Source organism: Mustela nivalis, assembly GCF_964662115.1.
Source record: "Mustela nivalis genome assembly, chromosome: 19".
Taxonomy (NCBI): Eukaryota; Metazoa; Chordata; class Mammalia; order Carnivora; family Mustelidae; genus Mustela; species Mustela nivalis.
Genome location: NC_139038.1, coordinates 37,615,104 through 37,635,360, shown reverse-complemented (window position 1 = coordinate 37,635,360; position 20,257 = coordinate 37,615,104). Strand labels below are relative to the sequence as shown.

General features: G+C 63.7%; 1 protein-coding gene and 1 long non-coding RNA gene across 9 annotated transcripts; one reads left to right on the top strand and one right to left on the bottom strand.

Moving 5' to 3' along the window:
- Window positions 1–1,918: 1,918 nt before the first annotated feature.
- On the bottom strand, window positions 1,919–2,624 carry LOC309854395. The gene is made up of 2 exons (XR_014306199.1): window positions 2,351–2,624; window positions 1,919–2,129 (listed from the first exon to the last, which is right to left on the bottom strand). It is a non-coding gene; the product is annotated as an uncharacterized lncRNA (long non-coding RNA).
- Window positions 2,625–2,709: 85 nt separating this feature from the next.
- On the top strand, window positions 2,710–20,127 carry TRAF7 (TNF receptor associated factor 7). Of its 8 annotated transcripts, none has more exons than XM_082713476.1 (22): window positions 2,865–3,001; window positions 8,744–8,869; window positions 9,865–9,981; window positions 10,205–10,262; window positions 12,005–12,096; window positions 13,954–14,070; window positions 14,425–14,517; window positions 14,727–14,760; window positions 15,390–15,573; window positions 15,677–15,805; window positions 16,510–16,727; window positions 16,803–16,876; window positions 17,134–17,182; window positions 17,262–17,389; window positions 17,559–17,641; window positions 18,337–18,376; window positions 18,465–18,581; window positions 18,669–18,791; window positions 19,012–19,131; window positions 19,227–19,358; window positions 19,446–19,565; window positions 19,741–20,127. In XM_082713476.1, the coding sequence occupies exons 3-22, from the start codon at window positions 9,901–9,903 to the stop codon at window positions 19,753–19,755; spliced, it is 2,007 nt and encodes a 668-aa protein (XP_082569602.1). In that variant the 5' UTR covers window positions 2,865–3,001; window positions 8,744–8,869; window positions 9,865–9,900; the 3' UTR covers window positions 19,756–20,127. The 8 variants fall into 8 exon arrangements, with proteins under 8 accessions (XP_082569597.1, XP_082569601.1, XP_082569603.1 ...); XM_082713472.1 differs by having other exon boundaries at window positions 15,677–15,811; XM_082713473.1 differs by lacking the exon at window positions 2,865–3,001 and adding an exon at window positions 7,734–7,935 and having other exon boundaries at window positions 15,677–15,811.
- Window positions 20,128–20,257: the final 130 nt, after the last annotated feature.

The following is a 20,257-nucleotide window of genomic DNA, read 5'->3' as shown; positions in this document are numbered from 1 at the left end:
TTTCCCGGAACTTTGGGGCTCGTAGCCAGCGTGGTCTCCAGGTGATGCTTAGAGATGCAGGCCCATTGTCACTATGGAGTGTTAACACAGGCCAAACCTGGGCATGGCTGTCCTTTTCCCTCAGGACGACGGCAGGGAGGCAGACTTTTCTTTTTAGCTTCCCTTTCAGCTGTGACCTCCCTGTTCGTGCAGACCCTACTCACAGCCTCTATTAGCTGGGTGATGTTCATCTGTCCCAGCGAAATCCACTAGGTTTCAAGTTTTTCCTCACGTCTGGGGCACCCTGAGCCATGAAGGAGGGGTTTACCATTTGCAGCTTTCCTGGGCCTCAGGGTCAAATGGAGTGCACATCTAACAGCTTCAGTTTCTCATGGTTGTCCCTGAGGACTCCCTGGTTCTTGGGTGACCGGGGATACCTTAGTCATGTTCATGGGTTTCTTAGCTCCTGCTTGGATTCCCCAGAGGACCTCCTGGCATCCGCAGGTGTGGGCCTGTCCTTAATCTGTGGTGAAGTCCCATGCTGGGCGCTGCTTGGGTGCAGCTGCTCTGGCCCAGGCGGCCGGGCCAAGGCCTCCCACAGGTGCGTACACTTCCCCTTTCCTCTGTTAAACATGGCATGGTAACTGCTAGCAGTCCTCCCAAGATGGCCCAGAATCTGGAAGAGGGACTCCATGAGATCTACCACAGCCTGCAGCTTCTCAGAGGAGGGTGGGGGGTTATCTTTCCAGTTGAGGAAGGCTGGTAATACATCACAGAACGGCCGGGCTCCCTTCCATCCCATCCCATTCTCATCATGACTCTTGGGTTCCAGTGCCTCTCATACCAGCATTTGGAAGGCGTATGCACCTAGCCTGGGGCACAGTCCGGAGGCTGGTTCCGGAGGGAGCGGATCCTCCAGGCCTGGGGACAGTAGGGAGATTGATGGCAGTGGAATGTCTGGAACTGGGGGGCCAGGTGCAGACGGCCTTGGGGTTGCATACGTTGGGGGCGAGATCAGTTCACCTCCGGAATCTCCGGCTAGGATGTGCAGAGGCTGGGGCTTCTGCTGGGTCACTTGGGTGAGGCAACTCAGACCCTGGCCTGTCCCTGCTTATTTCAAGTGAATCACATCCTAGGGGGAGAGTCTAGTTGTCCTGGTTCTCCCGTCATGACTCGCCAAACCGTTGGGACATCTAGTGTCCCTTCCGAAGGCCACCAGACATTAAAGGGATGCCACCCCAACTCCCATAGGATTCTCAATTTGCTGCGGTTCATCTTGACTGAATTCTCCTGAAAACTCCTCAAGATGTTTGATCATGGTCGCAAGGACCATACTCTGGCCTGACCCTGTGGTGATGCTCCCGTGTGCGGGGACTCAGAGACCGGGATCTCTAGGGGAGGTTTGGCAGTGGTGGGGTCAGTGTTGACTAACCACAGGAATCCATTCCAGTGCGCCCACACACCGCAGCATCGCAGACGGGCCCACTTGGGCTCCGCAAACTATGGGAACCCACGGGTGCCCGCCCCTGGAGTCTCAGGATCAGTTCGCCTGGGGCGGTGGGGCCGGACCACGCACAGGTCCACTCCACAAGCTGACACGTTTCCTCCCTAGGAACTCGGACCTGTGACACCGGAAAAGTGCCTGGGGCGTCACCAGGCTCCCCCTCCCATCCCCGTGGGCGCGCCTCTCTGGGTCCAGGGCCCTGGGCCCGACCGTGATCCCACGTCAGGACCAGGTCCTCCCCTGCCGCGGCCCCTGGGCCCAGCGGAAACAGCCGAGCAGGGCGGGTTCCAGGCAGCCGGCAGGGAACTGCCCGACGTCAGACAGGGCGCACCTCCTGCATTAGGATCCCCCTGACCGGGGGCAGCGACGGGCCCCCGCGGGTGGCCTTTCCGGCCCGGACCGAACGCCCACGAAGAACCACGCGGCACTCGCAGGTCTCGGAGAACACCACGTTTATTTGACGCCAGGGGCCTCGGACGAGGGGCGCAGCTCGGACATCTCTGCTTCCGCGCACGCGGCCTCCTCGTCCCTCCCGTGGGGACCGACCTGCTCCCCCCGACTCACCACTTGGCTCTCCTGCGCAGGTTCCAAACGCGCCGGGCTCCCGCCTCACCAGCAGGCTGGCGTCCGCGGCTCCCCCGCCGCCCTGGAAGGCACACAGCGCCGCACCGTGAGCAGAGGCCCCCTCCCCGCCCCGGACGAGGCAGCGTCGCACCCACCCCCGCCAGCACGCGCGGCGCACCCCGAAGCCTCAGTAGCGCGCGGATAATCAGACTGCGAGCGCAGTTGTCATACGAGGTGTCAGAAGTACGGCAGCTCATCACAGGCTCCACGCCGCGCAGGGGAGCGGGCCCCGCCCAGCCTTACCTGCGGGGAAGCGGAGGTCTGGAGGCTCCGACTGCCCGGGTCGGTGGGGGGTGACGAGCGGGGAGGCAGAAGACGCGAACGGCGCCGAGGCGGAAGGGCGTCAGGCCGGACTGCAAGCCTGCGCGACCCCTCACACCCACGCGGCGGTCAGCGCGCCTGCCCACGGAAAAAAAGCCACCCCACCTGCAGACGATCCGAAAGAACGGCGTAGCGCGTGGCTCAGGCTTTTATAGAAAGGGCCCCACCACTGTGATTGGGCCATCCTGACGGAAGTACCGCCCCCCCTCACCGCTGATACGCTCCGGGCCTCCCCGGCCCGACGCGCGAAACTTCCCCCTTTTGCAACGGGCCATCGAACATCATCGTGAGCGACAGCCACGAACAGCCAGTCAGACTCCGACCTGCAACATAGAGTGATTCTAAAGCTGCCAATACCTCCCTGCGACGTCGGAGCCGCCGGAAGTCGTAGTTTCTGAGGAGCGGCGCGTGATGCAGCTCGCCGGGCATTGAGAACCCTAGAACTACAAGTCCCGGCGGGCGCCGCGCACTAGCGCCTTCGGCTCGCGCCTCCCGTCCCTTTCCCGGCTGGCGGCCGCGGGAGCACGATGAAGCGGGAGGGTGGCGCTGCCGCTCCCGGGCGGCCGCGGGCGGGTGAGTGTCCGCGCGGCGCGCCCGGCCTGGGGCTCGCGCCTCGGGGCCGCGCGGTGGGCGCGCCGGGGTCCGCGGAGGGATCGGGCCTGGGGGGGCGGGGCTGACGGGGGCCGGGGTCTGCGCGTCTGTCTGTGGTTAGCTCGGCCGCTCCGTTCTCCCCTTCCTCCTTCATTCCCGCTTCCTGCGTCCGGGGAGCGCCGCCGGGACCCGGTTCTCGTGGGCGCTTCCTCTGCGGCGGCTTTGCTCAGCCCGGCCGCTGTTGACACTTCGCGCCGAGCCTTCTCCGCGGAGCTCTGGTGGATGTTGAGCTGCCTTCCTGCTCTCCACCCACTAGACAGGGTCACCTCCCCCACCCCCTTCGTGACCACCCGAAACGCTTCCAGACCTTGCCCAACGTCTCCTGGGGGACAGAGTCTTCCCCCCCAACCCCGCTCGAGACCCGAGGATCCGGAGCGGGGAGCGATGGACAGTACCCACAGGAGCCCGAGGGACTTGCGATGGGCGCTTTTAAAGGAGCAGGACGCCGAGAGGGAGTGCTGGGCGCTCCTGAGTGGCTTGGTGAGGGGGAGGTGCCTCCAGCAAGCAGCCTGGCTTGCGAAGTTGCTGGAAGAGCACGCCTGGCCGAAGGAGCAAGATGTGCAAGGGACCCCGGGGTTAGAAAGGGCTTGGTGCGCCAGTGAGTGCTGGCAGGGGTGAAAGGCGAGTCCCGGATTCTAGGCTGGGATGCGGTGCAGGGGTTGTACGCAGGAGATCCAGCAGCAGGCCGAAGTCTAGTAAAGAGTCCCTGGTTGTGTGTGGAGGAAGAACTAGGGTTCAGTGGGGAAGCCCGAGAGTGAGGAGGCTGGAGGGCATGTAGAGGAGAGTGGGCTGGGAGAGGAGGCTCCCACCGCTCACTGGGTCTGGCTCTCGATGTCTTGATCCACTTGCACATCCAGCTGGGGCTGAGTCTGCAGTTCTGCTGGATCCCACCCTGCTTTGGAAAGAGAGGGGTGGAGAATAGGGTTGGAGACCCTCCCCCCCAACACACCCTTTACTTTGCTGCCTCCCTTGCTTAGAGCTCCAGGCTGCCCAAACCATCTGTCCGCCCTTCTCTCCATCTCACAGACCCCTCCCCACATACGCACAGGGTCCCTCTCCTTGGGGCTTCTCACCCCCTGGCCTTTGCCAAGCATGTGGCCTCTCTTCCTCATTCCTTCTGTTTGAGCCTCTCCCTTCCCACACACCCTCCTTGAAGGCCTGTGTAGCAGACACTACCTCTCTGTCGTAGATCCCTACTTGAGTTGCTCTGGGCATTCACGTTTCTCCATGGAATCCCCAGTCCCTGTGTCCTGTGGCTCCTATAGGGTATTGCTGCCCTATTTCCCGGACATCAGAAACGCCCGCTGAGGGGAATGGGGTATGGGCGGCCTGGATGAGGGAGGTAACCGGCTGAGAAGGGGGAGAGGTCCTCCTTCCGAGTAACCCCCACTGCGGCTGTGTGTGACAATATCTCTGGAAACGGGTGCAACAGGTCAGAGTCTGAAGCATTGACCTAGCTGGGACAAGAAACCCTAGAAAAGTGCCTCTGGTAGGTTGCATGGGGCTTACTGGTACTCCCGAGCCTCTGTCTGTCTCTCCTCCCAGGTCCCGTAGCTCCAGGTCAGACTCACGTCGGCACACACCCCCTCTCCAGCCTGGGGACTGGGCTGCCTGCCGTGGGTGTGAACCAGGCCGCAGGACTGGGAGCGCACAACTTGGGAAGTGGGAGAGGTGGGGTGTAAGGGCCCATACTGGCTGGGTGGCCCCCGGCAGCCTGGGTGCAGTGGTTTGGCTGCCCCCTCCCCCGCAGCTCGTCTTGGCCTGGGGCTGGCTTCAGTGCACGGTGGGCTCCTCTATTTGGGGCTGGCTTATGCAGGAGGGGCTACTGTAGAGGGGCCTGCCAAACCCTCCACTTCCAACAGATGCCCCCGGCGTCCTCTGTGCTCTGCTCTTGCCCTTCGGCAGAGGCATTTGCTTGCTCCCTGGAGGAGCATGGAATCAGGTGGACCAGACCAAGGGGAAAAAGGGGCCCTCGGGATTGATGCTAATGTCACTGGCAGACCTGGCGCTTGACTATCCCTAGCGGGGGAGGCCTGCTGTCTGGGAGTCTAGTTGGGGGGTGAACCAAGCCCAGGAGCACCCACGCAGGAGTGGGGGTGCCCCACCATGAGCTGGCAGGGCACCGGGCGGAGAGTGGCTGGTGCGTGTCCAGGCCAGGCTGTGGCCTGTGACTTTGTATACACGCCACAGCTTCTACAGGGAAGCAGAAAGAGGAAGGCGGGGAGACAGAAACCACATGGGGCGTGGTGAGGAAGAGTCAGGGTGGCCTGGAGCCGTAGCCTGGGCCTGAAGCACTGCTGGCCGCTTGGCTCTCCAGCAGAGGCCCAGGACTGGTCCCCATAGGTTTAGACTCGTGGCCAGGGGCGGGGGGATGGTGAGAGGAATGCACCTGGTTATGGGGGCCACTTTTACCTGCCCACACCCTCCCTCCAACTCAGGGTCTGGCCCAACTTTGTCTGCAGGGGCACAGATGGGAAGCATGTCTTGGGCTCCGTGGTGTGAGGGACTAGTGGCCCCCACAGCCAGGTGCTGTGATAGGACCAAAACCACCCTTTCCGAGAATGCTCTCTCCCTGCTCTGGACCTGGCCAGCCCCTTTCTCCAGGAGTCGTACAGAGGGGACTTCCCCCATGCAGAGGCCTCTCTGTATGGGAAAGAAAGCACAGAAGATGAGTCTGGCACCAGGGAGCGGGTGGGGAGGCAAAGGGAGTCCCCTGGCTGAGTTGGGGGTTAAAGGAGGGATGTTCTCCCTCCCACAGAAGGGCCTGTGGGTGCCAGAGAGGCTGGACCGGGGTAGGCAAGGTGAGAGGCAAGGTGGAGGGCTGAGGACCCAGGAGCTGTCCAGTCCGGCAACCTTGAGGCCACTGTGGATTAGGACAGTGGGTACAGAGGCTGGGATGGTGGGTGAGGGCAGAGGCCCAGGCCGCCTACTGGGAGGGAAGGGAGGCCGGAGAGGCCTCAAATGGGCCTGCGGAGATGCCGAGGGGATCCCTGACATCACACCCTGCCTGTTTAGGATGGAAAAGCCGTGCTAAGGGGACATCCAGGAACAGCTGGGGAAGCGTATGGGGCTTTGCTATGGCAACCCGGCCTGTTTCTATAGGATTTGGCAGCCCAGCTTGGGCTTGGGTCCAGGGGCCCAGGCAGGAGCTGACCCAGGGGCTGGGTGGTCCGTGGGTGATACAAGGGGCTGGCCCTGGAGCTCTGGCTGTAGTCCAGCTGGCCACCCACGGTGCCGTGCCAGGCAGGGCTGAGGTGTCCTGAGCCCCCAGTGTTCCCCCTGGAGGAGTCACCACCAACTGTGTGGCCTGACGGGGTTTTTGGGGTGCGCCTACCCCCTGGCTGGCTCAGCAGGGCTGTTCAGGAGAGCCCACCACACCCACTGCCTGGGGCCATGTGGGGGGGCTCAAGGTGGGGCTTGGCCCCAGTGGGACCTGCTTGTGGCCACCCTCCCCCCATTCCCTCACTGACAGCATGCACTGCCCCCTCCATTGGCTGCCAGCTGCACGGACCAAACTGGGGGGCCTGGTTCCCACATTCCCAAGGGTAAGGACTCAGGCGATGCCATTGGCTTCTGTCCAGGGGATGGGCTGGAGAGGGTTTCCCCAGGGAGCTGGCCTGCCCAGAGAAGCGGGCTGGTGGAAGGGCCTTCCCAAGGAGGATCTGGGGTGGGGAAGTCCTGGGGCCAGGGCATGATAGGTGCATCTCTAGTTCCTTGTCGGGCAGGGAGCGCACCCCAGGGCCCCAGAAACCCTTTGGATGTGGACGTGGGTGGACAAAGATCCCTGGGCCTTGACAGTGGGTTCAAGCAAGAGGCTGCAGGGATGCTGATTCTGCACTGACCCTCAGAGCCCATGGGCACTGAGCCTTACCTGTCCCACCAGTCGTACCTGACGTGGGCAGACCCATCTCTAGCAGGACCTGGGGTCTTCGGATTTAAAATTTAAGAGATGGAATCCTCGGGTCCCTCCCCTGGGCTCTGCTGAGGCACCTGGAACAGGCAGAGTGGGGACTCCACTGGGGAGGGGAGGACAGCTGCGGGGAATGGACAGCCTATCTCACCCTCCTCCGACCCCAGCTGTGCCTGGCAGGCCGAGCCCACAGCTTTTCCCAGGTTGGGCCAGTCCGGTTCTCTAGTTCACAGCACCCTGTCCGCCTGCTGGCGGGGGGACTGATGGGGAGTGGTGAGGAGGCCTATCCCCCAGGGGGCTGGGCACACCCCGAAGCACTGCTGGGCCCGGCCAGGGGGGTGAGGAGCTGTGCTGTTGTGTCTCCAGGCTTTGGGCTTACAGAGCTGGATGATGCCAGGGGAAGGCTCTTGCAAAATGCAGACCCTGGGGAGCAGGGCTGGAAGCTCAGGCATCTTGCTCAATCCCACGGTTGTAGGATCTGATCCTTGCAGTCTGAGGCACACATTTGCTGAGGGCCGTGGCCTGCAGCCGGGGTCCCGCCCACCCAGGGTCCCGGGCGGGGGCCGTATGCCAACCCATGTAAACGGGAAAGCGGCTCCCTCCCTCTTTCCTCGCTCAGCTTTGTGCCTGAGCCAGGCCTGTATGTCCTGCCGTGTGTCTGCGGCCAGGGCCGCTGCTGGCTGTCAGGGGACTTTCCAGCTGATTTGCATGTGGCCCTGCGTGCCTTTCTGTTTACTTCACTTCGGAGCAAGGGAGCGCCAGACGCCCGCTCTCTCAGACCACAGCGACGGGCATGCAGGCCCCACAGGGGCTGGTGGCCTAGCTGCAGTCCCATGGGGGAGTCCCTTCTGGGGTCCCCGGCTGCCTGGACCGTGGGTGCTCCCAGCTGCTGCCTCTGGGCCTCGGGAGCGTGCAGCAGAGGGGGCAGATGGGCTGTGAAATCCAGGTCAGTGTGGGCCGGCCGCCTCCCTGTGAGCACCCCCCTCCTCTCAGGACGCCCCGTGGTGCTAAAGCTGGAGCAGACCTCGGGCTTCCCGAGAGATGAGTCCCAGCGCTCCTCGAGCTGTCTGGACCTTACCCCAGCCACGGTGGCTCCCGTGATTTCCTGCTTAGCTTGGAGACAGCAGGGCCACTGGAGGTGGGGCATATGGACAGGCCATATTCCCACGTCCATCCAAGGGCCTGATACCGCCCACTCCCAGGAACCTTGCTTCTCCCCCCTGCCCCCAAGAGGACAAGCCACTGGACAGCCTGGTCTGGGACACACAGCCAAGTCCCCTGAATCCCTCCTAGCAGGGGGCGTGGTGGGTAGGAGGGCGAGGCTTTGGCCAACCTCTTGGGTCCCTCTATCTAGCCAGACCCCCGTTGGGCACTGTGATGACCCGGGGCGGTGGGGGGGGTGTTCGTGCTTTCTGGCTGGGCCAGCTCTGGCTGACCACTATCTCATGGAGGCCTGAGTCCAGATGACCAGGAGGCTGGCATCGCAGGTGACACCTGAAGGGGCAGGCGGGAGAAAGAGGAGGCAGTGGGGGCAGGGCAGGCAGCGACAGAGAGCTCCGGAGCACAGTGTGGGGATGCAAGGCTAGAGGGCCAGCCCCTCCCCGTGGACTTGGAGGGCCACTGAGTGGCTCTGGCATGTGTATGTCAGGGAGCTGGGCCGGGCCCTGCGGCCCAGCAGAAAAGATGCTGGAGCCAGCCCCGGGCTTTACATATACTGGGTAGGCACAGAGTGTGTCTCTTGCCTGCTCCCACAGGGCGGGAGGCTCAGCATCGAATCGCAGCGTGGGCCCAGCCTGCCACACCCCTCCCACCCCACAGGAGCAAGACCAGCAGACCTCCTCAGGACCTGCTGAGTCCGGTTCCGACTGCCGAGCTGGGTGGTGGGTGATGAACCTCTGGTGTGGCAAGGGGGTGTGCTGCTCGCTGGTTTCCCAGGGTAGAGAGCACTTGGGTGCCTGGTGTGTGGCACTCCTCCTTTGGGAGGTGCCTGCCTCGAAGCTGGGGTGGCTACAGCTGACTGGGGGCCACAGCAGGAGACCCTGACACTGGGAGGGGCCCTGAGGAGGTGGGCACTGCCCCTGCGAAGGAGCAGCTTTCCCTAGCCGACCCGCATTCTAGGTGGCTCTAGCAGCTAGTGCTCCGGGGGCCCAGGCAGGCCCCTCTGCGGGTGTATGTGTGTGTTGTTGGGGGAGCAGTTCTCAGAGGCCAGGAGGAGTCCCCCTGTGCCTTCTCCCTGCCATCTCAGCCCAAGTCCTGAGCTGGGGCATCAGAGGGTAGCCCCTGTTTCCAGAGTAGGGGGCCTACCCAAGCTCAGGAGTCAGGGCTCTCACCTCCTGCTCCTGCTTGACCTGTGTGGTGAGGCGGAGTGCCGGGCCCCAGGTGCGTCACTGACAGGCTCTTGGGGCATGGCCGCTGTCCTTCCCCGCAGCAGACTGGTCGCACCTACCCTGACAAGAAAGGGTCATGGGGCTTGATCCCACCCTGTGTGCCACACCACCAACCGGCCGTGGCCGCCGGACACTCGCTTTCTGACCCAGAGGGCCAGACGGAGCACCTTGAGGGCTCTCCACCTCTGGGACGGAGCTGGTGGCTTTTCTACAGGGTTAGGCCTTGAAGGAAGGTGAAGTACCTGCCCCCGCCTGCCTCCACCCAGGAAGGAGGAGGGCCTCCTTCCTCCCTCAGGGCTGTGCACACCTGGGGCAGGCGGGAGGGAGGGGAAGGGACTTTGCCCACTCAGCCGGTGCCTGTCCTCCTGTCGAGCCTAGTGGCGGAGAGGCCAGTGTGCCCATCGTGGACCAGCCAGAGCAGGGCGTCTGACAGGGCCTGAGGCCACCATCTCTGAAGCCCCTCCCTCGTGCCCCCCGCCCCCCAGCAGGAGACGCGGCCAGAGGACCCTAGATCCCTCTAGAGCATGAGCTCCGGCAAGAAGGCCCGCTACAACCGCTTCTCGGGGGGGCCTGCCGACCTTCCCGCCGCAGACGCCACAGCCACGGTAAGAGCAGATCTCATGGCTCTGGGCCCCCCAGCTTCCAGAGCTGTCCCCTCCCCACCCGGGGGGCCTGTGGGAGGGCCGGGTGGGCGTACTGGTGATGTGTCCCTGTGTACGCACCCACGCACACGGGAACATCGGCAGGAGAGTCTGTCCGTGCGCACTCCTGTGTGCGTCCCCGTTCTCTCTGGGGCTCGGTGCCAAGTCTCCTGTATTCTCCCTCCAGACCAGAATGGAAACGACCTTTGGGCCTGCCTTTTCGGCCGTCACCACCATCACGAAAGGTGAGCCTGCAAACCCAGGCCTGCCTGGGCTGTGCAGAACCTGGGCGCCCCAGACTCCTGCCAGCCAGGGTCCTGCAGGGGCAGAAGTGGGGGGCCTGATGCTGGGGAGTGGGCTGGAGTCCGCAGGCCAGTTCCTGGCTCCTCCTCCACACTGCCATCCCCGCCCCTTCCCCAGGGCCTTCTCTGTTCCCTATTTGGGGAGGGGCTGCCCAGACTTCCCTAGCACCCCCACCCATCCTTCCCTTGTTCTAGTGAGCCCCAGGTCATCCCCGCCCCAGGCTTCTAGCAGCCCCCCAAAAGGCCAGGGCTGGGGAGCACAGGGGGCACGGGTGGGCGACAAGTACTCACGGGGGTCCTTTCTGCAGCCAGGTCCCACTGCCCGGCTGTGTTCAAGGTCCTCAGGAGCTAACGTTCCCGAGTCCCCGGGGGGCGGGGGAATGGGTTGGGGGGGTGTGGCCCCTTCTGATGGGGCCTGGCAGACTTCAGACAGTGTGTGTCCTTCTGCCGGTTCCGTGTGCTACTCCTCGCTCTGTCGCTGGAGTCTCAGCTTTCTGGGGCTTCACTCCGGCACGGGGGTGCCTGTGCTCACACCAGCTCCTTTGCCACGGGTGACCCAGCCAGATGCTCTAAAAGTGCCTTTTCTGCTTCAGTGTTCTCTTCTGGAAAAAAGAAGTGAATGTCCTCTCTCATGCCACCACCCAAGGGGCTCTCCTGAACGCCTCAGCCCTTTTCAGAAGCAGCCCAGTTCCCTGGCCTGGCATCCCCAGCTCCCAGGCTCTTGCCCCACCATCTAGTCCCCCTGTGGAGGAGATGGGTCAGAGCTGGGCGTGAATAGTGGCTTCACCTGGCCCCCTCACGTTACAGATAGGGAAACTGAGGCCTAGTCACACAGCCGCTGCTCAAAGCCCGAACCATGACCCCAAGTCTTTGGGGCTGCCTATGATGTCTGGGTCTGGCTGGGACCTGAGGCTGGTGCCTGCAGGGCCTGTGAGGAAGGTTTTCGGGCTCCCACGTGGACCCCTCACCAATACCTTCGACGGAGTGCTCTGAGAAGGCCCAAGGCTGGTTCCAGGATCTGGCCAGGGGAACAAATGGAAGCTCCGTGGACCCCAACAGTGGGCTGTCTCCCTGTCCCCACCACACACCAGCCAAGGGGCCTCAGACCTCTCTGTCCCTCCGTTTTCCCCTTCGTGAGGCTCTCAGAGCCCTCCACCCCCAGCAGGGTTTCCTCGAGTGCCAAAGCAGACCATATCCAAGCTCTCAGCAAGTGGCCATGGGTATGATCACTCAGGTGCTGGCCTCGTGCCTCCACCGGGTGCAGGGTGACCCCAGGATTGGGCTGGGTGCGGGAGCTGGCATAGGCAGAGAGAAGAGCCCCCCACCCTCTGTTCAGCCTGCCCAGGGATCTGAGTCTTGGGGGCTGCTCCCTTCTTGGGCTCCTAGGGCTCTTAGCTAGGCACTCGCGCCAGCTCACGCTCTTGACCTTGCCCTACATAGCCCCCTGCTGGGGACAGTGCTGCCCACCAGCCCAGCCCCAGTCCAGTAGCCCTCAGGTTGAGGAGGAGATGGTGGGAGTGCGTGGAGGCAAGGAGACCTCCTGGAGAGGACTAGCTCCATGTTGGGTTCAGCACCCCTAACCCCTGCTGGGCCCATCTGTCCAGGGGGCCCACCTCCCACCACAACGGGCTGTGCGTGCTCCCCCGGCCAACACTCGTTGCATCCCCACCCTCTTTTCTTGACAGCTGATGGGACCAGCACATACAAACAGCACCGCCGGACGCCGTCCTCCTCCAGCAGCCTCGCCTACTCCCCGCGGGATGAGGAGGACAGCCTGGTAGGTCTGTGACCACCTCTCCCCACAGCCTCCTGCTTTGTCGTCCTTCTCAACGGCCAAGTCCCAGCTGAAGGGGAAGGCTCAGCTAGGAGGCAGTCCCCGAGCTAAGGTCTGTCGGGTACAGTAGGCTGGGGAGGCTGAGGGCTGGTGTGTCCGGACACCCTAAGGCCTCAGCACCCACGGCTGGCCTGCGTGGGACAAGCGGCTAAAAAGGGCAACTAGGCCAGATTGTGCAGGGCCCACAGGCTGGAGCCCTGGGAGCCATGGAAAGTTGTCACGAGATCAGGTTTTCGTGTTTATTTTATTTTATTTATTTTAAAGATTTTATTTATTTATTTGACAGAGAGAGACCACAAGCAGGCAGAGAGGCAGACAGAGAGAGAGGAGGAAGCAGGCTCCCTGCTGAGCAGAGAGTCCGATGTGGGACTCGATCCCAGGACCCTGAGATCATGACCTGAGCCGAAGGCAGCGGCTTAACTCACTGAGCCACTCAGGCGCCCCAGGTTTTCGTGTTTAAAGCTGCCTCTACTGTTGAGTAGAGAATGAGTGGGTGGGCTGCCTAGTGGAGGTAGGAGGCCCAAGCAGGTGACTGGAGGGTGGGCAGCCCGAGTGGGGCATGGGAAGCCTATGGGAGAGCCAGGGTGAGGAAGGGAGTCGGGGCAGCATTGGGCTTGCTGTTAGTGCCCAGACCATGTGGCAAGGGTCACCACGGCTGTTCTCTGCCTGTCGGAGCCCTGGGCCCACTGAGGGAGGGGAGGACCTGCCCTGGGCCCAGGGCTGGTTCAGGCCCTTCCGCCACTCACCTGTCCCTGGTCTTGCTTTCTTCTTTCCCTCGGTGAGACCTCACCAGTGTCTGCCTGACCAACTCCAGCTGGTTCTCCTTCCCTCCCAGCCCCTTGGACCCCAAGTCTTCACCTGCTGGGCTGCCAGGCCTTATTTCCAATTTAACATGAGCAAAACCAGAGCTTTTAGTTATTTGAACGTGCTGTGTGCTAGGCAGCACACGAGGCCTTCTCGAAGCACGAAGCAGATACATCTCCCTCTGGTTCTGCCTGCCTCCGTGTGCATGACGTCCGACTCACCTGTGGCTGGCAGGGAGGGGGTTTTCCCTGCCTCCCAGAGAGGTCTGGACAGGCGCCACCAGGCCGTGGCTGGGTGTGGAGGCAGGAGGTCTGTGGTTTGTGAAGGAGGCTTCTGAGTGGGAGAAGAGGACAGAGGGGAGCAGCTACTCTTACAGGGTCTCCCCTGGGGGCTCTAGGCCAAGAAGGGAGAGGGAAAGCCACCCCTACGCGGTGCTCCCCCAGATCCTCCCCCTCAGTGGCTCAGGCGGAGACAGCCCCCGTGGCCCCGCTTCCTGCTTCCAGCATCTCAGCCAGGGTTCGGGGGGCAGGGGGGCATCTCTGCCTTCCCTGGGAGCCTCATCAGCCTGGCCTAGTGCACCTGGCTAGGGAAGCCAGATGGGCATCCAAGCCCCAGGGGACCCAGAGCCCTGAAGCCTCCCGCCAGCCATCCCTTTCTATAGCCATCCGGGAGGTGAGGCCAGCCCCGGCCTGGCTGGTGGAGGCGCCCCGTGTGCAGCCCACACTCCCTCACGGGAAGCAGGAAGCAGGCCAGGCGAGCGTGTCCTCCTGGAATTGAATAGCAGGAAGTCTCTCCATTTACACAAAGAAAGTTGGCAGACGTGCACGGGTGGCCCAGCAACAGGGCCAGGACCGCCGGGCAGGCCGGGGGCCTGGGCACCACACGGGCTTCCCGGGCACACGCAGTGGCCCTGCGGGGACAAGGGAGCGCCCGCCAGGACCAGGGGGCTCTGCCCTGCCCGCTGGCTGACGGGCCACCCGCTCCCGTGTCCCGCAGCCCCCCATCAGCACGCCTCGCCGCTCCGACTCGGCCATCTCCGTCCGCTCTCTGCACTCTGAGTCCAGCATGTCCCTGCGCTCCACGTTCTCACTGCCCGAGGAGGAGGAGGAACCGGTAGGTGTGTCCGCCACAGCGGGGTGGCCCCTCGTGACATGGTGGGTGGCAGTGGCAGTGGCACCGTCCCCCCCCATCCCGGGGCCTGGTGGGAGGGGGTGATCTGGCCTAGCCCCCAGGCCCATTCTTCCCACTTCCCAGCCCCGGGGCTACCTGAGACCAGCTCTGGGGAGTGAGAGTGGAGCCCGCGTGGGGTCCCTTCTTGGTTCCCATCGTAGGTGGATAAGACATGCTGATAACCCGAGCCGGGGCTCTCGAGCTCAGGCCCAGCCCCAGGCCTCAGCAGGCCCTTGTTGGGCACCCCCTGTTCCCTCCCACGCCAGCATTTGCTCACCCTGCCCGGCCCGGTTCTAGGAGCCGCTGGTATTTGCTGAGCAGCCCTCAGTGAAGCTCTGCTGTCAGCTTTGCTGTGGTGTGTTCAAGGACCCTGTGATTACCACGTGCGGGGTAAGGTTGCCCTGGCCTGCCCAGCCTGGTCCTTCCTGACCTGTCACCATCACGAGGCTCAGGCAGGACGCTGGCCCCTCTGCTGTGCAGCCTTGGCCTCTGTTCCACGCCTAGTATGGCCGCCCAGCAGGTGCCCCTGCAGGCGACACAGACCGGGGGGTGGGGGCGAATCTGTGGTTATGGCCCAAGCCCACCCGTTGTCTCCACAGCACACGTTCTGTCGACGATGCGCTCTGAAGTCAGGTAAGGCCCTTCTAGACCTGGGCCCCACTACCTCACTACCCAGCTTGGCGGTGAGGGGGGTGTCCCTCCAGGGAGGTCCCGGCCCACGCCCAGCACCAGTGGGGCCCCTGGTACATGCTGGCTTCTCCCAAGTCCAGCCCCCAGCAGCAGTCCTGGCTGCACGTGGGCTGGGATCCACACATGGGCAGACAGAACAGTGAGACCCACAGCTCAGGGGCCCCGGGCGCAGGGGCTGCTGTCTCTGGCAAGAGCTGCCCACCTCACCGTCCCAAGCCTTGGGGCTCGCTCCCTCTGCCCTGTCCCAGATTGAGTCAGCCGAGAGGCAGTGTCCCCTCCTGCTCGCCCAGTGGTCACGCTTAGTGACTGGCCCAGCTGTGCACTTCTGTTCCAGGCACCTCAGTGGGGCAGGTAGACCGGGAGTTGGGGGAGGGGGCTCTCCCCAGACAGAGGTCAGTCCACCTAGCATTGTTCCAGGCCTGCCACATCAGGACTAAGTTTCCCACCAGCTGTTCACCGGGGGAGACATCTCCCCAGAACAGACTGGCCCCTGTGTTCCCAGCAGAGCTGCCAGGGGCAGGGGAGGGAGGGGCTGGGGGCGGAGGGTGGGGTCAGCATGTCTTCCTCTGCAGAGAAGTGCCCCGTGGACCACGCCAAGCTCACGGTGGTGGTGAACAACATCGCGGTCGCTGAACAGATTGGGGAGCTCTTCATCCACTGTAGGCACGGCTGCCGGGCGGCAGGGAGTGGGAAGCCCCCCGTCTTTGAGGTGGATCCCCGAGGGTGCCCCTTCACCATCAAGCTCAGTGCTCGCAAGTAAGTGATCCCCTCGGCCCTCGGCCCTCCCACCCAGGGGCGCAGAGCATGGGCCACTGGGCATCAACCCCCTCAACCCCACCCCCGTATCCTGCCCCCACAGGGACCACGAGGGCAGCTGCGACTACCGGCCTGTGCGATGCCCCAACAACCCCAGCTGCCCACCCCTCCTCAAGATGAACCTGGAGGCCCACCTGAAGGAGTGTGAGCACATCAAGTGTCCCCACTCCAAGTACGGGTGAGTGGGTGGGGCGGGCTGCGGTGGGGGGGGGGGTGCCCCGGGCTGGGGGCCGGGAGGCAGGACGGTGGGAGGTGGGGGGGGCTGGCATTCACAGTCCCTCCTTCAGCAAACCTTTGTTGAGATCCACTTGTGTGCTGAGCGCTGGGGAGACAGCCAGGGTCCCAGAGAGACGGACCCTAGCGGGAGCCACACCACCATCCCTGTAATTACAAACTGAGGTACAGGTGCGGTGAAGGAGAGCCCTGAGCCCCCCCCCCCCCCCCCCCCCCCCCCCCCCGGAGCACAGAGGGCTTGCAGCGGTCGGGGAGCCTGGGGTAGGGGCAGGGATGGCCCTGCGGACTCCTACATGTGTGCATGGGAGCCCAGGAGCTGTGTGGGGGCCAACATGGGTGGAGAGGAGAGACGAGTGTGGCGGGCCGGAGAAGAGGCAGGTCTGGGAGGCTGGCAGAGGCTGTGGGCGAGCCCTTGAAGAACTCTGATTAGTAGCAAAGTGACAATTCCTTGTAAAGCGGCCTGCGAGGTGCTGAGCGGTTGCAGGACACATGGGCAGGCAGGCATGGGCAGGCAGCCAGCGTGGGGAGGACTGTGGCAGAGAAGTGGGACTGAACAGACATCCTGGGGTATGGGGAGTGGGGGAGGGCCCAACCAGACAGGCCAGTGCGTGGGTGGGCAGGGCAGCCATCCTGTCCCTCCAGGTGCACCTTCATCGGGAACCAGGACACCTATGAGACGCACCTGGAGACTTGCCGCTTTGAGGGCCTGAAGGAGTTCCTGCAGCAGACAGACGACCGCTTCCACGAGATGCACGTGGCGCTGGCCCAGAAAGACCAGGAGATTGCCTTCCTGCGCTCCATGCTGGGCAAGCTCTCCGAGAAGATTGACCAGCTGGAGAAGAGCCTGGAGCTCAAGTTCGGTGAGGCCAGGTCCCAGAGAGGCGGGGTTGCGGCCTCTCCTCCTGCTCCCTGACACCGTCTTTCTGGCCACTCAGATGTCCTAGATGAAAACCAGAGCAAGCTCAGTGAAGACCTCATGGAATTCCGGAGGGACGCCTCCATGTTGAACGTGAGCGCCTACGAGGGCCACGTGTGGGGCGGGGGCCACGTGTGGGGGCGGGGTTTCCCGCAGGGGCGGGGCCAAGTGCCTGGGGCGGGTCCGCAGGACCACAGGACCGCCCCTCAGCTTGGGCCCTGGCAGGAGTTAGGTGTCTTTGCTGGGGAAGGCTGCTGCTGCACAGCTTGTGCCCCGGCCCTGGGCCCGGCCTGGGGGCAGGCGGCCCACAGAGCCACAGCCAGCATGCCCTTCACTCTTGGCCTTGGCAGGATGAGCTGTCCCACATCAACGCGCGGCTGAACATGGGCATCCTAGGATGTGAGTACAGGCCCGGGGCTGCTCCCTCCGCTGTCCCTGAGCGCCGCCAGGCCCTCACTGGCTCCTCGCATCTCTGCAGCCTATGACCCGCAGCAGATCTTCAAGTGCAAAGGAACCTTCGTGGGCCACCAGGGCCCAGTCTGGTGTCTCTGTGTCTACTCCATGGGGGACCTGCTGTTCAGCGGCTCCTCTGACAAGACCATCAAGGTGAGTGGGGTCTTGCCTTAAGGGTAGGCATGCGTGCAACCCCTGCCAGCTCTGGCCTGCCTGTGGGCAGGGCTTTCCCTAAGTACACCTACCATCCCCATTCCCACCGTGCTGCCCCCTGGCATGGGGCTGACCCCGCTGGGACCCACCCGCATGCTGGTCTCTGCAGGTGTGGGACACATGTACCACCTACAAGTGTCAGAAGACCCTTGAGGGCCACGACGGCATCGTGTTGGCCCTGTGCATCCAAGGGTGAGTGTGGCCATGGTGCTCAGGCAGAGCCAGGGACGGAAGACTCCGTGCTGCCACCGTCTGGGCCAGGAGCCGAGCCTGTGTGGTCACGTGTGTCCTCATGGGGCTGTGTCTACTTCTCCTGTGGGGCACCCTCACCTTCAAGCAGGGCTGGTGGCACATGGGTCCTCTCGCTCTCTAGAAGTACGTTTAGGAGGTGTAGCCCCGGCCCTGGGGTGCCTCGGGCAGCAGAGAACAGAGCAGAGGCAGGAGCTCAGCGACCACTCACTGGCATGTAGCCAGAGCCTTGGGCGCAGCTCAGGAACAGGACCACCGCTACCCCCTCACCCCCAGGATAGCCCCTTCTAGACCTTCCCTCCTGTCTCCTGTCATGAGGCTCTATGTTATGGACACGAGCGTGAGAGATGAAGAGACAGAACCGCGCTCCCAGAACGCAGCGGCTTGCCGGCCAGCAGCGCTCACAGGGGCCATTACCTCCCAGCTTGCTGTCGGACAACTGCCAGGCAGGCGGTAGGGGGCCGGGCTTCTACTCCCAAGTTTCCCTCGCTGAGACAGGAAATCTGAGGGAGCGGGGGCAGCCCTGGTGCTGCCCTGAGCTGCCGGGTCCTCGCAGCGGCTGCTCCTTTGGCCAGGCAGGGCAGCGTCGTGAGGATGGCGGCTTCTGCCGCCCTGACCCCGCGGCTCCGCTCCCACAGGTGCAAGCTGTACAGCGGCTCCGCGGACTGTACCATCATCGTGAGTGGGGCTGCGGCAGGCGGGTGCACTCTGGGGAGCCAGACCTGCCACCTCGCTGGGGCCTGAGGCTTTCTGTCCTCCTTGCCAGGTGTGGGACATCCAGAACCTGCAGAAGGTAAACACCATCCGGGCCCACGACAACCCGGTGTGCACGCTGGTCTCCTCACACAACATGCTCTTCAGCGGCTCCCTGAAGGCCATCAAGGTTGGGCAGGGTACCATGTGTCTGCGCGCGGGGCATTGTGGGGCTGGCTGCCTGCCCCCGTGCCCACACTCACGGCTGCCCCTGCAGGTCTGGGACATCGTGGGCACTGAACTGAAGCTAAAGAAGGAGCTCACAGGGCTCAACCACTGGGTCCGGGCCCTGGTGGCCGCCCAGAGCTACCTGTACAGTGGCTCCTACCAGACAATCAAGGTGGGCCTGTGTGCTCTTTCCGGTGCCAGGACCACCCCGACCTGACCCCGGGGGGCTCCTCCTCCACTGTCTCCTCACTGCTGGGGCAGGGAGACCCTCACATCCTTCCCAAGGGATGGGTGGGCTGCTCCCAGGGGATGGGTGGGCTGTGTCCAAAGCCTTGGAGGCCCTGGGGCTGAGGTGCCTGGCCTAGGACCAAGTAGCCTGAGCTTGTCCACAGATCTGGGATATCCGGACCCTCGACTGCATCCATGTCCTGCAGACCTCTGGCGGCAGCGTCTACTCTATTGCAGTGACGAATCACCACATCGTCTGTGGCACCTACGAGAACCTCATCCATGTAAGGCAAACGCCCAGGCTGGGCCTCCATCTGGGTCCCTGTCCCCCCCGCCCCCCCCAGCCTGTGGCCCTGACCTGCCTGCACCACTCCCGCAGGTATGGGACATCGAGTCCAAGGAGCAGGTGCGGACCCTGACAGGCCACGTGGGCACAGTGTACGCTCTGGCAGTCATCTCCACGCCAGACCAAACCAAAGTCTTCAGCGCATCCTATGACCGCTCGCTCAGGGTGCGTACTGGCCTAGCGCTGGGGTGGTGGGGGGCTGTGGGCGGGCGGCTGGGCCCGGCTGGGCGCTCACACTCCACATGCCCCCAGGTCTGGAGTATGGACAACATGATCTGCACGCAGACCCTGCTGCGCCACCAAGGCAGCGTGACCGCACTGGCCGTGTCACGGGGCCGGCTCTTCTCGGGCGCTGTGGATAGCACTGTGAAGGTCAGGGCCTGGGCTCAGGCCTTCCCGGGGCGCTGTGCGCCGGGGGCAGGGGGTGGGGGCAGAGGAGCTAGAAGCCCCGGGCAGCTGGCACTGGAAGGGCAGGTGCATGTGGCGGGTGGTGGGGACATAGCAGCATGGCCAAAGGATCACCTGAACCAGAGCCTTTCCTCTGCAGGTTTGGACGTGCTGACCGAATGCAGAGCCATCTTGGCTTCCTCTGCAACCTCCCAGGCCAGTCCCTGCCAGGCTGACCACAGGAGGGGTCTTGGGGAGGGGGGTGTGTCTGCCTGCCCTGCGGGGACAGGTGGGCAGGTTCACCCTGCTAAACAGTGCCCTTCCTGCCCTGTGCACGGTGAGCCTCCCTCTGCTTGGCCTTGTGATCGTCGCAGCCAAGACAGTGCCCAGCCCTTCTCTCTGGGTGCCAGGTGTGATGCTCGCCCGGCCCACATCCCATCCCCACCCCAGGTGGACTGTGGGCCTTTTTACTCACCTTTTCTACTGTTTTTAGACTGTATATAGATTTGATTACTTCCTGATTGAAATAAAAGCTGCACAGACTGTGGCTGTGACTGGGGACAGTCTGTGGGGTGACGGAGAGGCCACCCAAGAAGGCTGGTGGGCCCAGGCACCAGCAGCTGGTGGAAGGTTGGGGAGGGGTCCCAAAAGGGCTCCTCTCATCAGCCCTGCAGTGT